The sequence below is a fragment of the Thamnophis elegans genome, chromosome 15 (genome assembly GCF_009769535.1).
Source record: "Thamnophis elegans isolate rThaEle1 chromosome 15, rThaEle1.pri, whole genome shotgun sequence".
NCBI classification, from domain to species: Eukaryota; Metazoa; Chordata; class Lepidosauria; order Squamata; family Colubridae; genus Thamnophis; species Thamnophis elegans.
In genome coordinates this window covers 12,709,629-12,731,162 of record NC_045555.1, presented here as the reverse complement: position 1 = coordinate 12,731,162, position 21,534 = coordinate 12,709,629, and the positions used below count along the sequence as shown (strand labels likewise).

At 38.8% G+C, this 21,534-nt stretch overlaps 1 protein-coding gene across 1 annotated transcript in view; it reads right to left on the bottom strand.

Moving 5' to 3' along the window:
* Window positions 1-21,534, bottom strand: part of CDH23 (cadherin related 23) — a 594,289-nt gene that overhangs the window by 469,925 nt on the left and 102,830 nt on the right. The window contains exon 6 of the mRNA XM_032232225.1: window positions 21,289-21,381. Coding sequence (XP_032088116.1) covers window positions 21,289-21,381 — 93 coding nt within the window. The remainder of the gene's footprint in view (window positions 1-21,288; window positions 21,382-21,534) is intronic.

The following is a 21,534-nucleotide window of genomic DNA, read 5'->3' as shown; positions in this document are numbered from 1 at the left end:
AGATGGTTGAGTTCCCCATGTGCAGCTTATTAATTTCCTGATGATATTGTTCCTTGAGCTGACTTTAGCCTTAGTCTTCAGACAATGCTGCTTAAGAGAGAGCATCCTGTCGAGTGTCACTCTGAGATGCTTCACTGTTGGACTGTGCCACATAATATCCAACTTTTCCTTTGCATGTCAATTTCAGAGATGGAAAGCAGACACTTGGGTCCGCTTTCCTGATGCATCTACTTCAGCTTGTATATGCTGACTGGGGTAGGCTTTACATTTATTTATTTATTTTGTCAACGCATACAAGGCAACAGGTATTAGTATAGACATAATTGCATGAGATTGGTACAAATTGATGGATATAAATAAGTATAACATGGCCATGAACACATAAAATGGGTACATATCAATAGGGACAGTAGGACAGGGACGGTAGACACGCTGGTGCGTTTATGCACTATACTGGTTATTATACTGGTTAGGACTGAAAACTGTGGTCTTTTCCAGCACTATTTTCAGTCAAACTGAACATATGCACATGCGAACCTGATTTAGAAGTGGAGTACTAGTGAGCAGCAATATAGTTAAACCTAAAAGTAGAAATATATGCTGTGCGGATCCACACATCTGCCCTCCCCAAAAAATTACACGAGAATAAGGTCTTGTCTGATAGTAGAGCACTTTAGAGGTCAGTCCAGAGTTCATAATGTGGATTCAGAGAACAAAAAAAGTAGCCTTTGAAAATCCACGAATCAGAAACCAAAGAGGTAGTCAGTCTTCTTGCTGTCAAGGTACCAGCTCCAGAGACCATCTAATGAAGCTTCTTGGAAGGAAATTTAGAAGAAGCATTGACTTGGTTGTCTTTAACAGACAATTGGTACATTTATGGAGAACAAGCCTAAGAACTATACTTTCTGAGGACTAATTTTACTTACAGGGGAGAAAATGTGAGGAGAAATTCTGTCTTTCTCTCCAACCTATAAACATCCAAAGGCTGGCCACTGTGAGAAGCAAAATTCTGGACTTGGTGTGATTAAGAAAAGCCATTCTTAAATTCCAACTGTATATTTCCTTCAAGGCTGTGTTTTCTTGCACACTTAATCTTGACATCACAGAAATGTTACACATTTGTCTAGATTTTCTCCAGGCCCTATTGTTCATTAATGCCACCACCCAGCCCCATAAGAGCCTTTTCTCTAAAAAGCCATTTTCCAGAGTTCAAAAAAAACAAAACTATAAAGAAAGGGTATTTTGCAAAGTCAGAAAGCAACATCAGGAGTATCCTTTCAGTTCACAAAATCCTCTTGAAGATTCTCTTATAGACACGTCCTGTGTTTTAAACTCACAGGATTGCAGGAGAACCTACAGACACGATCTGAGGCACTTGCAATAAACAATAATCGGTGTGTCATCTAATGAAGTTGTGGAGAATCTGAAAGAAAGTTGCATGGAGCAGATTCATGTCAGAGAAAAGATATACTTTAAGAGTAATGGGTCTGCCTGGTAACACTGCCTAAGGATTAAAGTACAGATGTTACAGATTAACCCTTAATAACTGGGTGGCCATTTTTGGAATATAACAAAAGGAACTGCTTCAGCATAAATATATCTATTTTGAGGCGACTGGATCAAGAAGTACCAAGTTTTCAGCGCATCCTGAAAAATCAAGATTCATTAGACATTCTTTTGCTAAATCCACAAGCAAGAAGACTCTGATGATTTATTAGTCTGTATACCAAAGATCAATAAGGGGTGGTTATAGATGCAGCAGAATGCTACAGAAAACAGAATCCTGGTCTAAATAAATATATCCTGTCAAGCTACAGGTATTTTGCGGCTGGTGGGAGACAGAGAAGAATCTGCTATATTGCAACGGTGGCAAAATGCAGTGGTATTCTTGAAACAAAGACATATTCATGTGTATAATATAAGCCACCCTATTTAATATTTATTAACATAAATGTCAAATATCTAAGATATTTTTAACAAAAGAGCAAAGAATGAGAAATATATGGCTGAAAACCCCATGTAATAATAAGCTTATAGATGTAAACAGCTAATTGAGATTTCTGTTTTTACTATTTTACTTACAGTGTTTCTGAAAATTTGGTCCCTTTTGAAGTGGCTATTATTATTATTATTATTATTATTACCTTCATTATACTTTGGAATCAGGAATACAGGCATTAAACACTTTTTCTTTCTTCATGCTTTCCCATATTTGAGAGTAGAATTTAATCAGAACTGGGTGCTGCAAAACTATAGGCAAAGTAAAAGGTCACAGCAGGGGAAAACAATAGGAGCAAACTAATAGTAAAACAAAGAAGGAGCCAAGGTGGCACAGTGGTTAGGGTAAAGTACTGCAGGCCACTTCAGCTGACTATTATCTGCAGTTCAGCGGTTCAAATCTCACCGGCTCAAGGTCGACTCAGCCTTCCATCCTTCCGAGGTGGGTGAAATGAGGACCCAGACTGTGGGGGCGATATGCTGACTCAATTTGCTAAAAATCTGAAAACCGCTTAGAGAGGGCTGAAGGCCCTATGAAGCGGTATATAAGTCTAATAAATAAATAAATAAATAAATAAATAAATAAGACAGGAGTCAAAAGATACATCTTGACTTCAACAGGTGAGTGACATAATCAACTATGGAGCAGAAAGCAGATGACTGGGGATGTATATTTGTTTTCATACAGCACCATAGAGCAAATGCATTAAAAACACGCTTTGGTTTAAACGAGGAGACCCCGAACCCCTGTCCGTGGACCGGGACCAGGCCGCTGCATGCCAACAACCGGGCCGCACAAACAAGTGAAGCCACATCTGCGGGACACAGGCAGCATGCAAAACCACGCCCTGGTCCCTGGTGCCCAAAGGGGCTGCTGGTTTAAACAGGGAATCATAGAAAAGGTAAACAGAAAGATTTACCATACTTTGGTGCAAGGCCTGGGGCCTCTCCCCACCCCACCATACTCAGGTGGCCTGGACCCTTTTCACAACGCTTTGCTAAACTACCTGTCCAGTCACTTAATGATCACAACTGGGAAAGCCCGGATTGTGGTTGTTCAGCAAAGTAGTCATGTGGCATCTCACTGAAAGACTGAGATTCCAGATCCAATAGTGGTTGAAATTGGAGGACTATTTGTGTTCCTCCTGAGAATTGTTGCCGTCTATCAGTGTCTTAAACTCCATCTCCTATGTGTGACAAAATTAAAAAGCCAAACAGCACAAGGACACAACACTGGCTGTCCCTAAGGAGGGCAGTTCTCATCACAGAGAATCTGACAGATTATTTTAAAACCCATGAGAACTAAGATGAAAATCAACCAAAAAGAGAGAGAGAAACGGATAACAAGGAGAATGTCCCAGTTGGCTCAATCTTGCTACAGAGATAAATATAAATGAAGATTAGAAATGAAAGTGTTTCCCATTAAGTGATGTAGCTTCTCTTCCTTTTTTTAAAAATTTTTTTTTTCTAAAATTGAATGGATTACGAGCAACACATCTGACCACAGATAAGCACAAGGCAACATACATGAAAATGGAAAGTGATGGAATGAAACATTATTACTAACCATTAAGTATCTTTGTCTGTGCACGCGCACACAAACACTGTAAATTAATTGCACAGACACACACTGTAAATTAATTGTAAATTAACTGCACACATACACACACATTATAAATTAACTGCAACTCACACTCTGCAAATCAACTGCACTTAACACACACTCACTTATATTCAGAAATTCATGATGAATTTTCAGTGTAGTTTAAAGTACTGAAAATGCAAACCTGTCAGGATTAGGTTGTAAAGTTTAAAGACCATAGTGGATAGCAGGAAGATAAAACACAGGACAGAGAAGGGCTGAAAAGTATTTCCTTTGCTCATCATTTCCTTGCTTTTTTTTGCCAGATGCTAAATAAATTAAATAATTCTTGCTTTTTAACATTATATTTGCACAATCGTATATTTTATGCGATTCCCTCCATTTTAAGTCTTAGGTAAAGGTAAAGGTTCCCCCCGCACATATGTGCTAGTTGTTCCTGACTCTAGGGGCCCATCATCTCCGTTTCAAAGCCGAAGAGCCAGGGCTGTCTGAAGACATCTCTGTGGTCATGTGACTGGTATGAATAAATGCCAAAGGTGCACAGAACACTGGTATCTTCCCACCAAAGGTGGTCCCTATTTTTCTACTTGCATTTTTACATCCTTTCAAACTGCTAAGTTGGCAGAAGCTGGAACAAGTAATGGGAGCTTACTCCATTATGTGGCACTAGGGATTCGAAACGCCAAACTGCAGATCTTTCTGATCAACAAGCTCAGCGTCTTAGCCACTGAGCCACCACGTCTCTAAAGCCTTATTACATGACAATGTGGAATTGATATTATGAGAACCGATCGTCTTTCCCTTTTAAAGTTTGAGGGCTACTGCCTATTAATCTGAAGAAAAGAAAATCCTATTTGGTTCTTTTGGTTGGAGCAGTCCTTCATTGCTGCTCCAAGAGCCAAGGTGGCGCAGTGGTTAAATGCAGCACTGCAGGCTACTGCTAGATCAGCAGTTCAGCGGTTCAAATCTCACCGGCTCAGGGTTGACTCAGCCTTCCATCCTTCCGAGGTGGGTAAAATGAGGACCCAGATTGTTGGGGGCAATATGCTGACTCTCTGTAAACCGCTTAGAGAGGGCTGAAAGCCCTATGAAGCGGTATATAAGTCTACTGCTATTGCTATATTTTCTGTATTCTATATAGTGTATAGTTGTCAGTTGAAGTTCTCATTCTGGTCCTCTATGGGAGCGGGAAAATTCTCCTGATTGGTTGTTTGGCTGAGCCGTTCCCTATGAAAGGAGCTGTGTCAGCCAAGGAGTTCAGTTGCCTCACAGGAAGTATTGAATAAAGAGCTGTTAGAAGTCACTCTGGCCTCACCTCCATTCTTCGCACAGAACGTAACACACCCTATCTGTAATAGATGTCTGTCCTTGCAGGTAAACAACAGACAGAAATAGAAACAGTGCAATTAGTGAGAGGACATATTGAAGCAGATAAAAAGAGTTTATTTTAGTCCCAGGCCAAGAGTTCAAAATAAAACATGCTAAAAATAAGAATAAAACACAAAACAGGATAAAAAGATTACACCTGGCAGCAGATCTGTCATTGATGCAGCCAGAGTGTTTGTTATTTTACGCAGAGTAACCACACTGAGCTAAAATTCAAGGAAAGTAAAACATACTGATCTGATAATAACTGTATACACACACAAAAAGATCAGAATTCCCTGGGTGCTTTATCAGATAATGTGTTATAAAGTGGGTCCGAAGATTTATCTAAAGCAGAGTTTCGCAACCTTGGCAACTTTAAGACATATGGCCGTCAATTTATGGCTGACTGGAGAATTGTGTGAGTTGAACTCCGCAGGTTTTAAAGTTGCCAAGACTGGACATCCCTGCTCATGAGGGTACATTATAGCAAAAGGTGAAATGTAATTTCAATAGTCCCATGTCCACAGGGGCACAGTCTTAGTTCATAGGGAAGGTTTTTTTAAATATAACAGCCCTCCAAAACTGTTGTGGGGAGAGTGTTAAAGAATGCTCACATGAAATTAGGACTTCTATATAATGTAACTACCTTGCTGATTTTAAAAAAAGCAAACCTTGACTACACAAATGAAGCAGATAAAGATCCATACAACTAATTATGTTTAAATATTCAACTCAGACTCTCCATAAGCAAAACCTTTCCCCTTAAATAGAAACGTCCATGTGAGCTTTGCATTTGATTTAATTCTTAATTGCAAAAGTAGTGTTTGGTGGAGTGGTAAGGTAAAGGTAAAGGTTCCTCTCACACATACGTAGGTGCTAGTCATTCCTGGCTCTAGGGGACAGTGCTCATCTCCGTTTCAAGCCAAAGAGCCAATGCTGTCCGAAGACGTGTCTGTGGTCATGTGGTCGGCATGACTAAATGCCGAAGGTGCACGGAACGCTGTTACCTTCCCACCAAAGGTGGTCCCTATTTTTCTACTTGCAGTTTTACATGCTTTCAAACTGCTAGGTTGGCAGAAGCTGGGACAAGTAACGGGTGCTCACTCTGTTATGCGGTGCAAGGGATTTGAACTGCCGAACTGTCGATCTTTCTGACTCAGTGGTCTTAGCCACTGAGCCACTGCGTCCCTTAGTGGAGTATTAGCATGGTCTAAACATGCTTCCATGCTTACCAAAGAAAAGGTGCACAGCTAGAACATTACCCAGCAGGAGTAATTGTTTTGGCTTCATAAGCTTATTAAATTAACATTGTTTAAATAAAGATCTAGTGATGCAACCCCAATCCTATAAACAATGGTGTCTTTTATTTAAAAAAATAGGAATATATTTCTAAATTCCTCTTTCAAATGTTCACTTCATTGGGTCCCGTCCTATATAAGCTTGGCAGGATAGAGAGTAGGAAAATGGAAAGCTTTTGCGAAAGTGGATTATGCAGACCAGGGTGTAAAAAAAAAAAATCAAGTAGAAAAGGGTAAACCCTGAAGGTCAGGATGGCAAGTGCACAGGTACCTGACTAACACACTGGAGCAGTCCTGAGCTGCACAGACATAGGCAAACACGTTGTAGCAAATTGGAAAGCCATAAAAGTCTATTACACAAAATCAAACAGCAGCCAGCATGACAGCCATTAGCCTGAAATGAATACATGGGAACTTAATGAGGTCTGTCGAGGCCAGCTTGGGGTATTAAGTTGCCAATTCCAGTAGGATTTCCCCTTTCTTTACAGAGTTGAAAGCATCAGTACTGCCTTGTTAAGAGTTTGACGGGTTGCGCAGGAAGAAAAAGCATAATTATTTGTAGAACAGGATTATGCAAAGCACCGGAGATGCCCTTTTCCTGCAAGGACAAGATACATGCACTTCTTCCTTGCTAGCTCAGATTGCAATTAAGCAGAAGGCTATCGTGTTCTAGTTTGATGTGAAGCGCAGAATAAAAGAAATGATTTATAACCAGTGACTGAACAAGTATCAGTCCTCCAAGGCTGACCAAACTTGGAAACCAGACACACAAGCTACTGCAATACTTGTTATAAGGCTTAGTAACAAAAACTTGCAAATCTGAATGTGCTTCTGTATTTTCTTCCTTTTATATTCATAAGTACTAAGGAATGTCATGTCTGAGATTACCGTATTTTTCAGACCACAAGCCGCACCGGAGTATAAGATGCACCAAGATAAATGTTTTTTAAAAAGTTTTTTTCCCTCTGCAGGCCTCCCAAACCCTCTGCATGCCTCATTTTTTTCTGAAAAATGGGGCATGCAGACAATTTGAGAGGACTGCAAAGTGCTCCAGGAGACTGGAGGGCAAAAAATGAGCAAAAAAAAAAGGCCGGTTTTTCACTCATTTTTGCCCTTCCCAGCTCCCAGGAGCACTTTGAAGGCCTCCCAAACCCTCTGCACGTCCATTTTTGTGAAAAACGGGGTGCATGGAAGTGGGGTTTTGGGAGGCCACAAATGCTGTATTCAGTGTATAAGATGCACCCAGATTTTCACCCTCTTTTGGGGGGTAAAAGGTGTGTCTTATACTCTGAAATATACAGTACATTTCTTTTATCTGAATGTTGTCTTGGTTGTAGATATACCTCCTGTTTCTTAAGGTTATTCTATTACATCAAGAGTCATGATACCAAGCAAGGATTCATTTTACAACATGATCTGAATGATTTTATGCAGGTAAGTTTCGCTACATAAATAGTTCCTCCACTAAGCCTGAAGTATCTCCTTTACAGATGTCAACCAAAACTTGACAATTTTTGTTTTAACTAATGAATCAATCAATTTAGCTTGAAAACACTGAATGATAAAGAATACTTCAATATTGTTGTTTTTCAATATATAGAACTCAATTTTATGGTTGGCATTGTCTTCTTATATTAGTTTACAGAAGCAAAGATCCTTCTGCTAAATAAAGGTGATTTAAAAGTATGAGTCCTGATGATTAAAACGTTGCCTAATCTGTTTGAAGTCCAAATTTAGACAAATATACTATATAGCATAGTTTTATATTATTAATTTTTGTTGACTAATTTACTGTATACTGTCCTATTTAGATCTACTAAGTGATACCTGCAGTAATACTTAAGAATTTGATCATATTACAGGGAGGGGTTTGTTTTAGCAGTACCCTCTGTATGGTTGGTGGGCAGCTTTTTCCATGTGGATGGCTCTAATAAAAAAAATATACCATGGGTAAGCCATGGTACACATAGCTGGCAAGGAAGCAAGGAAGTCATAAATTTCATTGACTTATCTTTAATGCTAATTTGGGGTAAGCACAGAATCTGGGTTAGTGTAGCCTTAATCAGGTAAAGGTTCCCCTGCACATGCATGCAAATCATTTCCAGCTCTAGGAGTGGTGCTCATCTCTGTTTCTAAACCAAAGAGCCAGCGCTGTCCTAAGACTTCTCCATGGTCATGTGGCCGACATGACTAAATGTCGAAGGCGCACGGAGCACTGTTACCTTCCCACTAGAGATGTTTCCTATTTTTCTACTTGCATTTTTTACGTGCTTTCGAACTGCTAGGTTGGCAGAAGCTGGGACAAATAAGGGGAACTCACTCCGTCATGTGGCGCTAGGGATTTGAACTGCTGACCTTTCTGATTGACAAGCTCAGCGTCTTAGCCACTGAGCCACTGTGTCCCAGTTAGTTAAAGCAGAGCCTTCTTGAGGACCATTTCCCCAAACCTCTTACCATCTGAACTGAATTGTCATTTCTGAGATAATCTTTTGTGTTCTTGGCCTTCTCACAATCTCTGCACGTCATTTTTCTGGTATCAGTTGTGTTCACATGAACAGGTCATACAAATAACTACAAGTGGTGGCTGTAATGAATCCACAAATTTCTAGGGGAAAGTGAAAAAATTGAGATAATGCTCAAATTCTTGACTCCAGTTTCAGATGTCATATGCCCCTAAACATCAAAGACACATCAAACTACTTTAGGCTTCCAGTGGGTCAACCATTGAGAGAATTATGATGGTGAACTAATTGGGCCTTTAAACTGATCTAGCAAGATTCATATTATGACTCAGAAGCAAATAAGCATTCCAGAAAAAGGAAATATCAATTTAATATTTATTCTGTTTTAATTTTCAAACTTTTTAAAGATTCTTCTATCTCCAAGTTGGAAGAATACAATTTTGCACCTTTTTGGCCAACGTACTTGACAGCTCATTGTTAAGCTCTCTCTCGCACATTGTTCCTTCTCCCCTATTCTCTACTCACTTTCATTAGGCAGCAAATCCTTCATCTTCATTCTAGAAATCTTAATATGGATCATAAAGTATCACTGTGTTTGGGTTCCCTTAGATTGCTTAGATCAGTGATGGCTAAGCTTTATGTCCTCGCGTGCCAAAATCGCATGTGTGCATGTGCCCACACCCACAATGCAATGCCCCGCCTCCCTGTGCATGTGCATGTGCAAGCACACACCCCACACTTCCCCCACCCCCATGCATACATATGCTCCCCCTACACTCCCCCTATGCATGCGTCCTCTCGTGCCCCATTTTGAGCCTAGCAGGCCTCCCTGGAACCTCGAGGTGGGCATCCCTGCGCTCCCCCCCTGCATGCGCATGTGACCCCTTGCCCCCACACACATGCACAAGTGTCTCCTGCATGCACGGCAGAGATCCAATAATCAACTGGCCAGGGGGAGGCGCACACATGTGTGTGGTGGAGCTGAACTGGGCGATGGCTTGTGTTCCCGCAGAGAGAGCACCGTGTGACACCTGTGGCACATGTGCCATAGATTCACCATCACTGGCTTAGATGCTGATCTGGCCAATTTCACTTTCTACACCTAGAATTAGGATATTATCAAGACTATCACATTATAATACTACATTGCCAATATAAAATGGAGTATCTAGTTTATCTATAAGCCTCAGCGTTTGAACTTCAGCATAATCTACTGTCATGTACCTTCCATCAGCATTGGTTGAGGTTTTTTTTTCTTGCAGACCAGCTTGGATTGTCTTCCAGCTTTTTACCGTTTCATCTTCTCTGGCTCTATTTGTCTTGTACTGCATTTCTTAAAATGCAAATACCATATACTGTAGTCTTTCTCCTGTCACTTCAAAGCAAAATCTACAGCAAGCAGCTGGCTAAGTACTGGTCACAAAATCATGCCTCACAGTTTTTCAAAGAGCATCCTCTCCATTCTAAATAATTTACATTCTTTAAACAAGCCCACTTGGTAAAGCAATGTTATGCATATTTTAAATCAGCATTATAGGAGGCACGTTTATTTCGCATTCCACTTATTTACACTCATCTTTTTCCAATGTTCCAGCTGCCAAACTGCAGTAAATTTGAATAGCCTTCCCCTACTGCTCTACCCTTTCGCTGGAAGTGCTACAACTGAGAGGATTATTCATGTCAAAGCAAAAGAACAACAACAGCAACAAAGCTGCTTTCAATGCCTCAAATATTGCTAATTAGTAGTCTGTGCCAAGGCGGGCTTGCTATACAGCTGCCTGTTTTGTACATTTCCCACCTCTGTCTATTATCTACTGCACATCCAGAAGGGAGATGAGAATTCAGCATTTTGGGGGAAGAATCAGTGTCTTCACTCTATTCCTCACTCCACAGATCATGCCAGACTAATCTTATTGCTTTCTTTGACAAAGTGACAAAATTAGTGGACCAGAGGAATACTGTCGATATAATTTACTTGGACTTCAGTAAGGCATTTGATAAAGTAGACCATAACCTACTATTAGATAAGGTAGAAAAATGTGGGTTAGACAGCATCACCACCAAATGGATTCATAACTGACTGACCAACCGCACTCAATGTGTAGTGCTCAATGGAACTGCATCTACATGGAGGGAAGTATGCAGTGCGGTACCCCAAGGCTCTGTTTTAGGCCCAGTACTCTTCAACATCTTCATCAATGACTTGGACAAGGGGATCAATGGGGAATTCATCAAATTTGCAGATGACACCAAGCTGGCAGGAATAGCCAACACTCCAGAAGACAGGCTTAAGATACAGAAGGATTTTGACAAACTTGAACATTGGGCACTGTCTAATAAAATGAAATTCAATGGTGAAAAGAGTAAGGTTCTACATTTAGGCAAGAAAAACGAAATGCACAGGTACAGTATAGGTGGTACCCTCCCAAATAGTAGTAACTGTGAGAGGGATCTTGAAATCCTAGTGGACAACCATTTAAATATGAGCCAGCAGTGTGCAGCAGCCGTCAAAAAAGCCAACACAGTTCTAGGCTGCCTAAACAGAGAGATAAAATCAAGATCATGTGAAGTGTTAATACCACTTAATAATGACTTGGTAAGGCCACACTTGGAATACTGCATCCAGTTTTGGTCATCATGATGTAAAAAAGATGCAGAGGCTCTAGAAAGAGTGCAGAGAAGAGCAACAAAGAGGATTAGGGGACGGGAGACGAAAATATATGAAGAACGGTTGCAGGAACTGGATATAACTAGTTTAATGAAAAGAAGGACCAGGAGTGATATGATAGTAGGGTTCCAATATCTCAGGGTTTGCCACAAAGAAGAGGTAGTTCTTGTTCTTGAGCAGCCAGTATTAAACCTTCCGTTTCTTTCTTGATAGCTCCCATCTTAAGCCATGTCCATGTCAAGTTGTCATCACATTTTCCTTCAATGTTTTTCAAGTGCTGTCCATGAAAAGTTTTGGTTTTCCATCTATTTAATCTGTCATCCAGCTGTTTTTCCTTATATTCTGCCTTTGTTTCTGTTGTTTTTATGCTGTTCTCCATTTTCACAGCCTGCAGCAATTTTTCTGTACTTTGGTTCACATAATCTTCAAACTTCGTTTTTCTTCTTCTGCAGTTTGATGGATTTGCAATAGTCCCCTGCCCCCTATTTTTCTTGGCAGGTACAACCTGTCGATGTCACTTTGTGGATGTAAAGCATGGTACATATTCACAAGTTTGCGTGTTTTCCGGTCCAGGTTTTCCAGTTCAGCCAGAGTCCAGTTGATGATTCCAGCTGAGTAGAGTATCAATGGAACTGCCCATGTATTAATGGCTTTAATTATGTTTCCAGCATTCAGCTTTGATTTTAATATTTTGCGGACCCTCCTCATGTATTCCTTTTGTGTTAACTCTTTGACTTTTCCATTCAAGATGTTATCTGTTTCCAATATGCCTAGGTACTTGTAACCATCATCCTTTGCTAATGCTTTCACTATATTTCCATTTCCCAGTTCTATTCCTTCTGTTTTTTTTATTTTTCCTCATCACATGGATAATATATCACATTTTTCAAGGCCAAGCCTGCCGCCATAGCCAATGACGTCACCAGAATCAAGGCCAAAGTTCATTTTGATGTCACTGCTGAACAGTTGAACTGTGTTGAGTATTGATTTAAGTTCAATGGGGCTGTTCGCATACATTTTTAATTCATCCATGTATAGTAGATGGTTTATCTTGTCATGTTGGCTTGAGATTTGGTATCCCAGTTTTGTGTTTTGTAGGATTATTGTCAGTGGAATTAATGCAATGTTGAACAGTAGTGGTGAAAGTGAATCCCCTTGGAAGATTCCTCGTCTGATGTTGACTTCACCAATATTCTCCCCATTTATTGTTAGAACTGTTTTCCATTATTGCATATTTGCTTTCAAAAATGTACAAATATTTTTGCTGATTCCAAAGTTTTCCAGACACGTGTTAATCCAGCTGTGGGGTAATGAGTCAAATGCCTTGTTGTTGTTGTTGTTGTTGTTATCAGTGTATGTGTTATCTGCCCCCCCCTTTCTTTCTTTTTTGTGATATGCCTGGACAATACACTGTATTCAAAATACTTATATATAAATAAAAAACCTTGACTTACAAAAAAAGGAAGGGACCCCCATTAAGCACATCATGCCAAAAACAACGTCCATCTATATCTACCCCAATTTATTTATATTGTTCATCATGGAATCATATGATTGCAAATCTGCACTTTGTTAAAGCGAAAAACCCTACTTAGATATTATTAAAATAATCATACAGACTAACAAGAGGGGTAGTTTTTGTGGGCTTGATCGAAAGAAGTGTCCATACATACAGGGAGAGAGAACTATACAAAGTGCAGAAAAAGAGTAGGTAGTATGAGCAAAAAAAAATAAAGGCAGGAAATAGTACACAAAGAAAATTATTCTTTTGTACTCAAGTCTTTTCAGTACTCATTCAACGTTAACTTTCTCCCTTCTTATTTTACTACACTCACTTCTGGTAACCAGTTTCTATTTCATTCTAATTACTTTTACACTTCTTCTTACATATCCAAGTTCTGCTTTGATGTAACAAAATAGGCATGTGCATTTTCACATTCATTGATCGCAACAGACTACAAGTACCCACTATTTTTCTACCAGCATAGTCATATCTTAAAATTTCTCCATTTACCCACTTTTAATAAGCCAGGATATATAAATTTTGCCATTTATGCATAACTTTGCTGTCTGTGAACACAAATCTCTGCATTAATGGTTCGTCAACATTTGCTACAAATCACTTGTTCTTAGCCAACTCAGCATCCTTTCCATTCAAACTCATATGCAAACAATTCATTTCTAATCTCTCTATAGGCATTCCTGATATATAAATACATTCCAAATCAAAGGGACACCACACATTCTTGTCTTTTTTCCTGCTCAGAATTTCATTTATTCTTTTATTTGGCTCACCCTCATTATGTACTGCTCTTATTGCATTTATTAACCAATATTACATTCCACATTCTTGCAAAATATTCCATAATTCAAGCCATATCCATACTTGGTTATGTTTAAATTAGGAAACATACAATAAACATACAATCTTTCTCACATTTGTACATTTTATTGAGGAACTGCATGTCCCCTACCTATCAAAAACCTGCACTGAAATTTTCTGTGACACCCATTTAATTGGAATTCTTAAAACACCTCTCAAGCATGCTTAACAAATTAACTCCCCTGAGGTATTGCATTCACTCCTATTACCTTTTCATTCTATAATGTAACAATGGCATATTTCCAGTCCAGTTATACCACCTACACCTACCACCTGCACTTACACATTACACAACCACTGCGCCACAGCTGAGGTGGCGCAGTGGTTAGGGTGCAGTACTGCAGGCCACTTCAGCTGACTGTTATCTGCAGTTCAGTGGTTCTAATCTCACCGGCTCAAGGTTGACTCAGCCTTCCATCCTTCCGAGGTGGGTGAAATGAGGACCCAGACTGTGGGGGCGATATGCAGACTCTGTAAACCGCTTAGAGAGGGCTGAAAGCCCTATGAAGCCGTATATAAGTCTAACTGCTATTGCTATTGCTATTCAACATTCAGGACCGCCTGTTCGTCCATGATTTTCTTCCACAATAACATTTATAGCATTAATTTCCATCTACCTTTTTGACATACCACTATCATCCCAGGAAGTGGTGGATTGCAGGCGGTATGCCCCGGTACAGGCATACGGAGCCTGCCCGGAGCACTGGGTACTGTTCTGGTATGGTGCTCTGGAGTGCCTGCCCACCCGAGCCCCTTACCTGTCCTTTAAAGCCTTTGGCGCTTCCGCATATGTGCATGGCGCATACAGTGCCTGCGTGATGCTCCGTTGAGCAGCTGGAGCGTCATGGAGGCTTGCAAAAGTGTCCCTGGCAGCTACAAAGCATGTACGTGCAGCGCACATGTGCGTGCATGCTGTGCGCATCCATGGGCGCGACGCTGGGCCCGTTCCAATGGTACTGTAACCACTGCTCCCAGGCTTTAAAATATTATTTCCAATATTCCTTCATTTCAGTGTGATTCTCCATAGTCTTAATTCTTTTCACACTGCTAAACTATGTTTAGCTCTTATTTCCAACAATATCAAAATTTAAGAAAATTAAAAAGTATGATTTCTATCATAGACAAAGTAAATAAATATGGGTAAGATTGCTCCTCCTTGGCAACTGGAAAATTATTTAATTTAAATATTGACATGAAGCAGATGTCAGGCAGTCTATTGTTGGAAATCGGAGGTAGATTCATTTTCAATACTTTTGGTTATATCTTCATTGTACAAAGGCTTCATAATTCTGAATACTTTCATACATTCCAGATACTGCCAATATGAATAAGAGAAACGTTAATATCCTTGGGAAATGTATTTTCTTCTGTTGGAAACACTCTTTTCCCTGTGTGTTTAGCCTATTATATGCAAGCAGGGTTTTGGTAAAAGTGGGGAGCTATAAACAAAACCTTATTTTATTTGTGAATTGGAAATGTATTTATTTTATCAGAAAGCAATTTTAACATTTAATTGATGCTTTGTTGATTCTTTAATAAAGCGGTCTCTAGAGGTCCCATTATGGCGAATAATTTCCAGTTGCCAACTTGAAATGAATCCATTTTAGGACAAAGTGTTTTGTTGAATTTATGCAAATGATTGAACAGAAGGCTGGACTAGAAAACCTCCAACTTCCAACTCTGTTATTCTGTTATTTTATGGGCACATGGTTTCATCTGTACCCCATCAATTCCTGGATGAGATAAATACGTTCAGTTCAGGCCTGGATTTCTGCCATCCTCTATAAAAGAAACAAGATCAATGAAAGATCCCTTTTTTCAACCATATTGCCTTTCTGGAGAACCATGCTAGAATGAACATGTAATTTTTTTTCTCCCTTGTGGCTGATTTCTGAAATGCTAAATGATTCTTTTTCAGTACTTCGGCTGTTATATATGCTGCTCCTCATGATTCCTCACCTGTTTGACCTAAATAATATCATTGGGAGAAAACATTCAAAGATTTTGTGTAGTTTTCCTTTTGCTATTAGGGAGACTATTGACATTTTAGATTGGAGCCCCAAAGCAATTAATGGTCACAAGAAGGTCAATGAATTTAATTTAATTCAGGCAAAATAGAAGTACTTAAATTGTATTCACTGTTTGGGCGATGCTTATGTGGGGACATATTCAAAGTAAATATTAATATTGAAAGTATGTTCAGAGTAAGCAGATAAGTATGTTCAGAGTAAGCAGATAATGAGTCAGCCTTAAAAGGAAGCGGTGATTCTTACTAAGAAGAATCATCACATAAACAAAAATAGAAGGAGAGATTTTTCTGTTCTGCAATGAGCAGATATTTAACAGTTGTGTTGAGTCTGTGAAGGCTCTCCTGAAGGATTCTGGAGAGCCACAGTTTTTTTTTAAAAAAAGTTTTTATTGAACATTTTTACCTTTAAAAACAGGGGGGGGGACCAACAAATACAGAAAAAACAAGGCAAACATAACCATATAAACTAGTTTTACAGCCTTCTGTATTGGCATACATGTTTAGCTTTTGTAGTTCTCTATTCTACCTTGCCTTCTTATCAGTTTTAACACCTGTAATAGAATATAATTGTACTAACAATTGTAATAATATTAATTGTTCATATCATCATTATATTTACATTATGGTCAATACTTTAACTTTGATAGTAATTAGTAACTTTGGTTAATTTTTATTCAATACTAGTCTAGAAAAGACAAAAAGAAACTTCTATTTTGGCTTCTGTTTTCTAGCCACTTATAAATTCTATTCCATATTTTATAAAAATCTGATTCTTCTTTCTTTTAACTCCATAGTCATTTTGTCCATCTCTGCACATTCGAGTACCTTTCTAATTACTGTTTCATCTGCAGATGTACTTATTTGTTTCCAAATTGTGGAGAGCCACAATTTATTATCATGCCTGATGTTAACAAGATGGAAAGAAGACACGGAGTTGCTACTGCCGTCTTTCTCTCTTCAACGTGTTCTTTGTAATTAGATATTCTGGGACATCATCACACTGCCCCTGCCAGACAACACTTAAATATGCAAGCCGAGACAATGTGAGCTCTCATTACATTGTGAAGAATGAAAATGTATGTAGCGCTTGCAGTTCTGTGCTTCATCTTCTTGCACCACTAAATTCCATCACAAGTTCTAAAAAAAAATGTCTATACAGTATAATTAGCATTTGCACTGCAAGCTATCAGGTAATTAGGGTAGCCCTCAGTAGAGGGATACCATGAAGTGCTCGTACCACTTTATACTGCTTTGATAAGATCACATTTGGAATGTTGCATCCATATTTGGCCATCATGATACAAAAAAGATCTTGAGAATCTAGAAAGAGTACAGAGGAGAGCAACAAACATGATTAGGGGGTTGGAGGCTAGAATATATAATGAAAGGTTACATGAACTGAGTATGTCTAGGCTAACAAAGAGAAAGACTAGAGCCATGATGGCAAACCTATGGCATTTATGCCAGAGGTGGCACGCAAAGCCCTCTCTGTAGGCACAAGCACCGGCCAGCTGATCTTTGCTTGTGCCAGAGTCCCAGAAACCCAAAGACTAGCTGGCCGGTTCTGGTCTTCGAGTTTCTGGGGCTCCGGCGCACATGAGGACCAGCTGGCCAGAGTGCATGTTCATGCCAGAAACCAGAAGATCAGGTGGTCTTTGAGTTTCTAGGGCTCTGGCATGTATGCATGTTCCGGTTTGGGCACTCAGTGCCAAAAAGGTTTGCCATCACTAGGGGGATGACATGCTAGTAGTCTTTCAATATTTATGGGGCTATTATAGAAGAGGGGATCAATCAATTCTCCAAAGCCCCTGAAGGTTGGACAAAATATAATGGATGGAAACTGAACAAAGAGAGAAGAAACCTAGAATTAAGGAAAAACGTCCTAGTAGTGAGAACAATTAACCAGTGGAAGAGCTTGCCTTCAGAAGTTGTGGGTGCTCCATCACTGGAGACTTTTAAGAAGAGACTGGACAGCTATTTTTCTGGAATTGTATAGGTTCTCCTGCTTGAATGGGGGATTGAATTAGAAGACTACAAGGTCCCTTCCAACTCTGTTATATTGTATTTTGAGTGTGGAAACATATGGTTTTAAAAACAAATACAACAATTAGGAGAGAGGATTTACTGTTTCTGATATAAAGTCAAGCAATAGGGATCATATTTTACCCAAAGAAGGCTGATGAAGATTCTTATAGAAAAAAAAAGTAGAGCAAAGACTCAAGTTTAATCAAAATGGGGTGTCAAGTAGCAAATTTATTAATGGAGCATTAATAATGTAATAATTGCTACTTTTAAAAATACTACATGTAGCTCAATTTCACAGTCTCACTCTCACATACAAGTTCACCTGCTTGCTCACTCATTAGCTTGATTGAATGGCAAAATAATCTATCTATATTAGGCAGGGAGATACAACAATGGAATGCTAAACTATAGAGAATCAAGAAGTCTGAATTCTGAGAAGCAAGAGAGCCTGGAATGTATCCTTTTCTCTGATTAATGGACCTAGCATTCAGGAAAACAAAGCTATTAAAATGATTTGCTCAAGTTGTCTCAAAGCCATAGCAAACATTCTGGGACAACCACAATCAGATTTCCTGCTTATCAGTAATGCTAGCAACAAGGAGCCGAGGTGGCGCAGTGGTTAGGGTGCAGTACTGCAGGCCACTTCAGCTGACTGTTATCTGCAGTTCAGCGGTTCAAATCTCACCGGCTCAAGGTTGACTCAGCCTTCCATCCTTCCGAGGTGGGTGAAATGAGGACCCAGACTGTAGGGGCAATTTGCTGACTCAATTTGCTAAAAATCTGTAAACCGCTTAGAGAGGGCTGAAAGCCCTATGAAGCGGTATATAAGTCTAATTAATAGATAAATAAATAATAAAGAAGGTAGAGGAATTAAGGTTGGAGCCTCATCATTTTTCTTTCATGGATCATGTATGGATCAGGTCTGCAGAAAAAGACAATTCCAATGGTAAAAACAGGAAAGGGGGGAAAATTTCAATGCACCTTAATCTTACTACAGTAATGGTGCTGCAGATTTTTCTACAGGATTTATAAACCCAAAATACCAAGAGCAACATATAAAACTACTGTCATAGAGATATCTCCAAAGTGACATTTGATTTGGCTACAAGTCATCAATTTTACCTTCAAGTGTTGGTAAACTTTACATATAGTCACATATGATTTAGATTTAAGATGCACTAACATATATTAATAATTTAAAAATAATTTTAGTTAAATTCACAGGGTTTTATAATCCTAGAAAATGATTTATTGATTTGACTTATTTCTCACTTCTCTATACAATCAAATAATTGAGGTTGTTTTAGATTTTTTAAATTGATTTAAATAGGTTCTTCTCCTGTCCTCCTGGACCCTTTTCTATGTAATAAGAAACTCTTATTTCAAAACTTTATATAAATGCAACTTGTATATCAAAAGCATAAAAAGACTTAATTTTAAAAAATGTAAATGTAGCAAAGGAGAAATCAGTAAAATTTAATTTTGTCCTAATTTTCTTTTAAATAATCCCATTTTTTAAAAAAACTCACATATTTATTTTTGTATATACTTTTCTTATATATATCTTCTGTGACAGCGATTTTCAACATTTTTTTCCAGATTTGTGAAAAAGTAGTCATGAGGAAGTAAATGATCCATTGATAACTATCTCCAACATCTCTTGAAGTAAAACCTTTCCACGAAATGCCATCAGATTGAAAATGATCAGAAACAAATAAAACCCAAAATTTCACTCAGCAGCTTTCAGTGAACCAACATGAACGGAAATGCATCTGCCCAATTGAATATTCCCTTCTACAAAATGTGTAATATAATTCTTGGGTCAAAATCAACATTATTGATTATAAAGATGGCCTATTTTAACATAAAATTAAAACCTTTTTCAAGCTAAAATGATTATCAAGGCATATTTTCCTATAATGTGCCATGTTAAAACAAATGCATAGAAAAATTGCGAACTCGGATTTGTAAATGAAAGGTAGCTAGGCTTAAAAATGCATGTTTGAGAAAAATGGCACTGAGTGAGCTGTCTATCCCTATGATGAAATAACACAATATGAATATCACCTTGGCTCTCACTCCTTCCAAGCCAGGAATTCAAATTGAGACTCTACTCTAAATCTGAGAAACGGTTGGATAATTATTTTCAGAGCACTTTGAAGTGCGCCTGCCTGCCCGCCCCTGCGCTATACTAATCTATATTGCCTTTTCCGAAACCCAGCTGATCAGCATGGCAGAGTAGATTTCTGTACCTCAGCTGTTCCCCTCGCCACACTGAAGGGAGTTTTTGGTGAACTGTGCATGCACTCAAGAAGCGCACTCAGTGAACTGATTGTTAAACCGGTAGGATCCGACCCCTGATGCCAATGATTATATAAGTCAAAACTGCACTGTTGCATTCAATAGGAAATTGTCAGTACCCTTAAAAAACTTGAAAGATTTCTAAAAAATCTTTCTGAAAGATTTTTCAGAAAATAAAAAAAAATTACAGCAAGAACCCCAATGAACAATAGGATCCACAAAATATATCAAACAAATGTTTGGTAATTACAGAATGAAATTCAATGGTGAAAAGAGCAAGGTTCTACATTTAGGTAAGAAAAACAAAGTGCACAGGTACAGTATAGGTGGTACCTTGCTCAATAATAGTAACTATAAGAGGAATCTTTGATCTAGTGGACAATCATTTAAATATGAGTCAGCAGTGTGCAGCAGCTGCCAAAAAAGCCAACACAGTTCTAGGCTACATAAACAGAGGGATAGAATCAAGATCATATAAAGTGTTAATACCACTTTATAATGCCTTGGTAAGGCCACACTTGGAATACTGCATTCAGTTTTGGTCGCCACGATGTAGAAAAGATGTGGAGACTCTAGAAAGAGTGCAGAGAAGAGCAACAAAGAGGATTAGGGGCCTCGAGACTAAAACATAAGAAGAACGGTTGCAGGAACTGGGTATGTCTAGTTTAATGAAAATAAGGACTAAGGGAGACATGATAGCAGTGTTCCAATATCTCAGGGGTTGCCACAAAGAAGAGTGAGTCAAAGCATTCTCCAAGGCACCTGAGGGTTGAACAAGAAGCAATGGGTAGAAACTAATCAAGGAGAGAAGCAACCTAGAACTAAGGGGAAATTTCTTGATAATTAAACAATTAATCAGGGGAACAGCTTGTCTCCAGAAGTTGTGAATGCCCCAACACTGGAAATCTTTAAGAAGATGTTGGATAGCCATTTGTCTGAAACGGTATAGGGTTTCCTTCCTAGGCAGGGGGTTGGACTAGAAGACCTCCAAGATCCCTTCCAACTCTTCTATTGTATTGTATTGTATTGTATTGTATCTATGAGAAACATTATCACTCAGTTAGTTAGAGAAGATTCCAATTATAATCAATCATTCCTTGAGGAAAAGAAAAGATGGGGATTCCATCAAGCAAAATGGTAAATGAGTCCATACCTCGGGGATGCGGACACTGTATGGTTGATTGTGAAATCTTGGTGTGTTGTCATTGACATCTCCAACTTGAATATTCACAGACCCCTTTATCACCTATAATCAAAAGGATTTGTAGCAAACTTACTATAATTGCAACGATTTCTTCAATTGCAAGGGTAACAATATTGGAAAATTTTGAAAAAGTTAATAAGCATTAATACTATAGGAAAATTATCTCTGTGTGAAAAGGAAAACTGGATTCTAGGA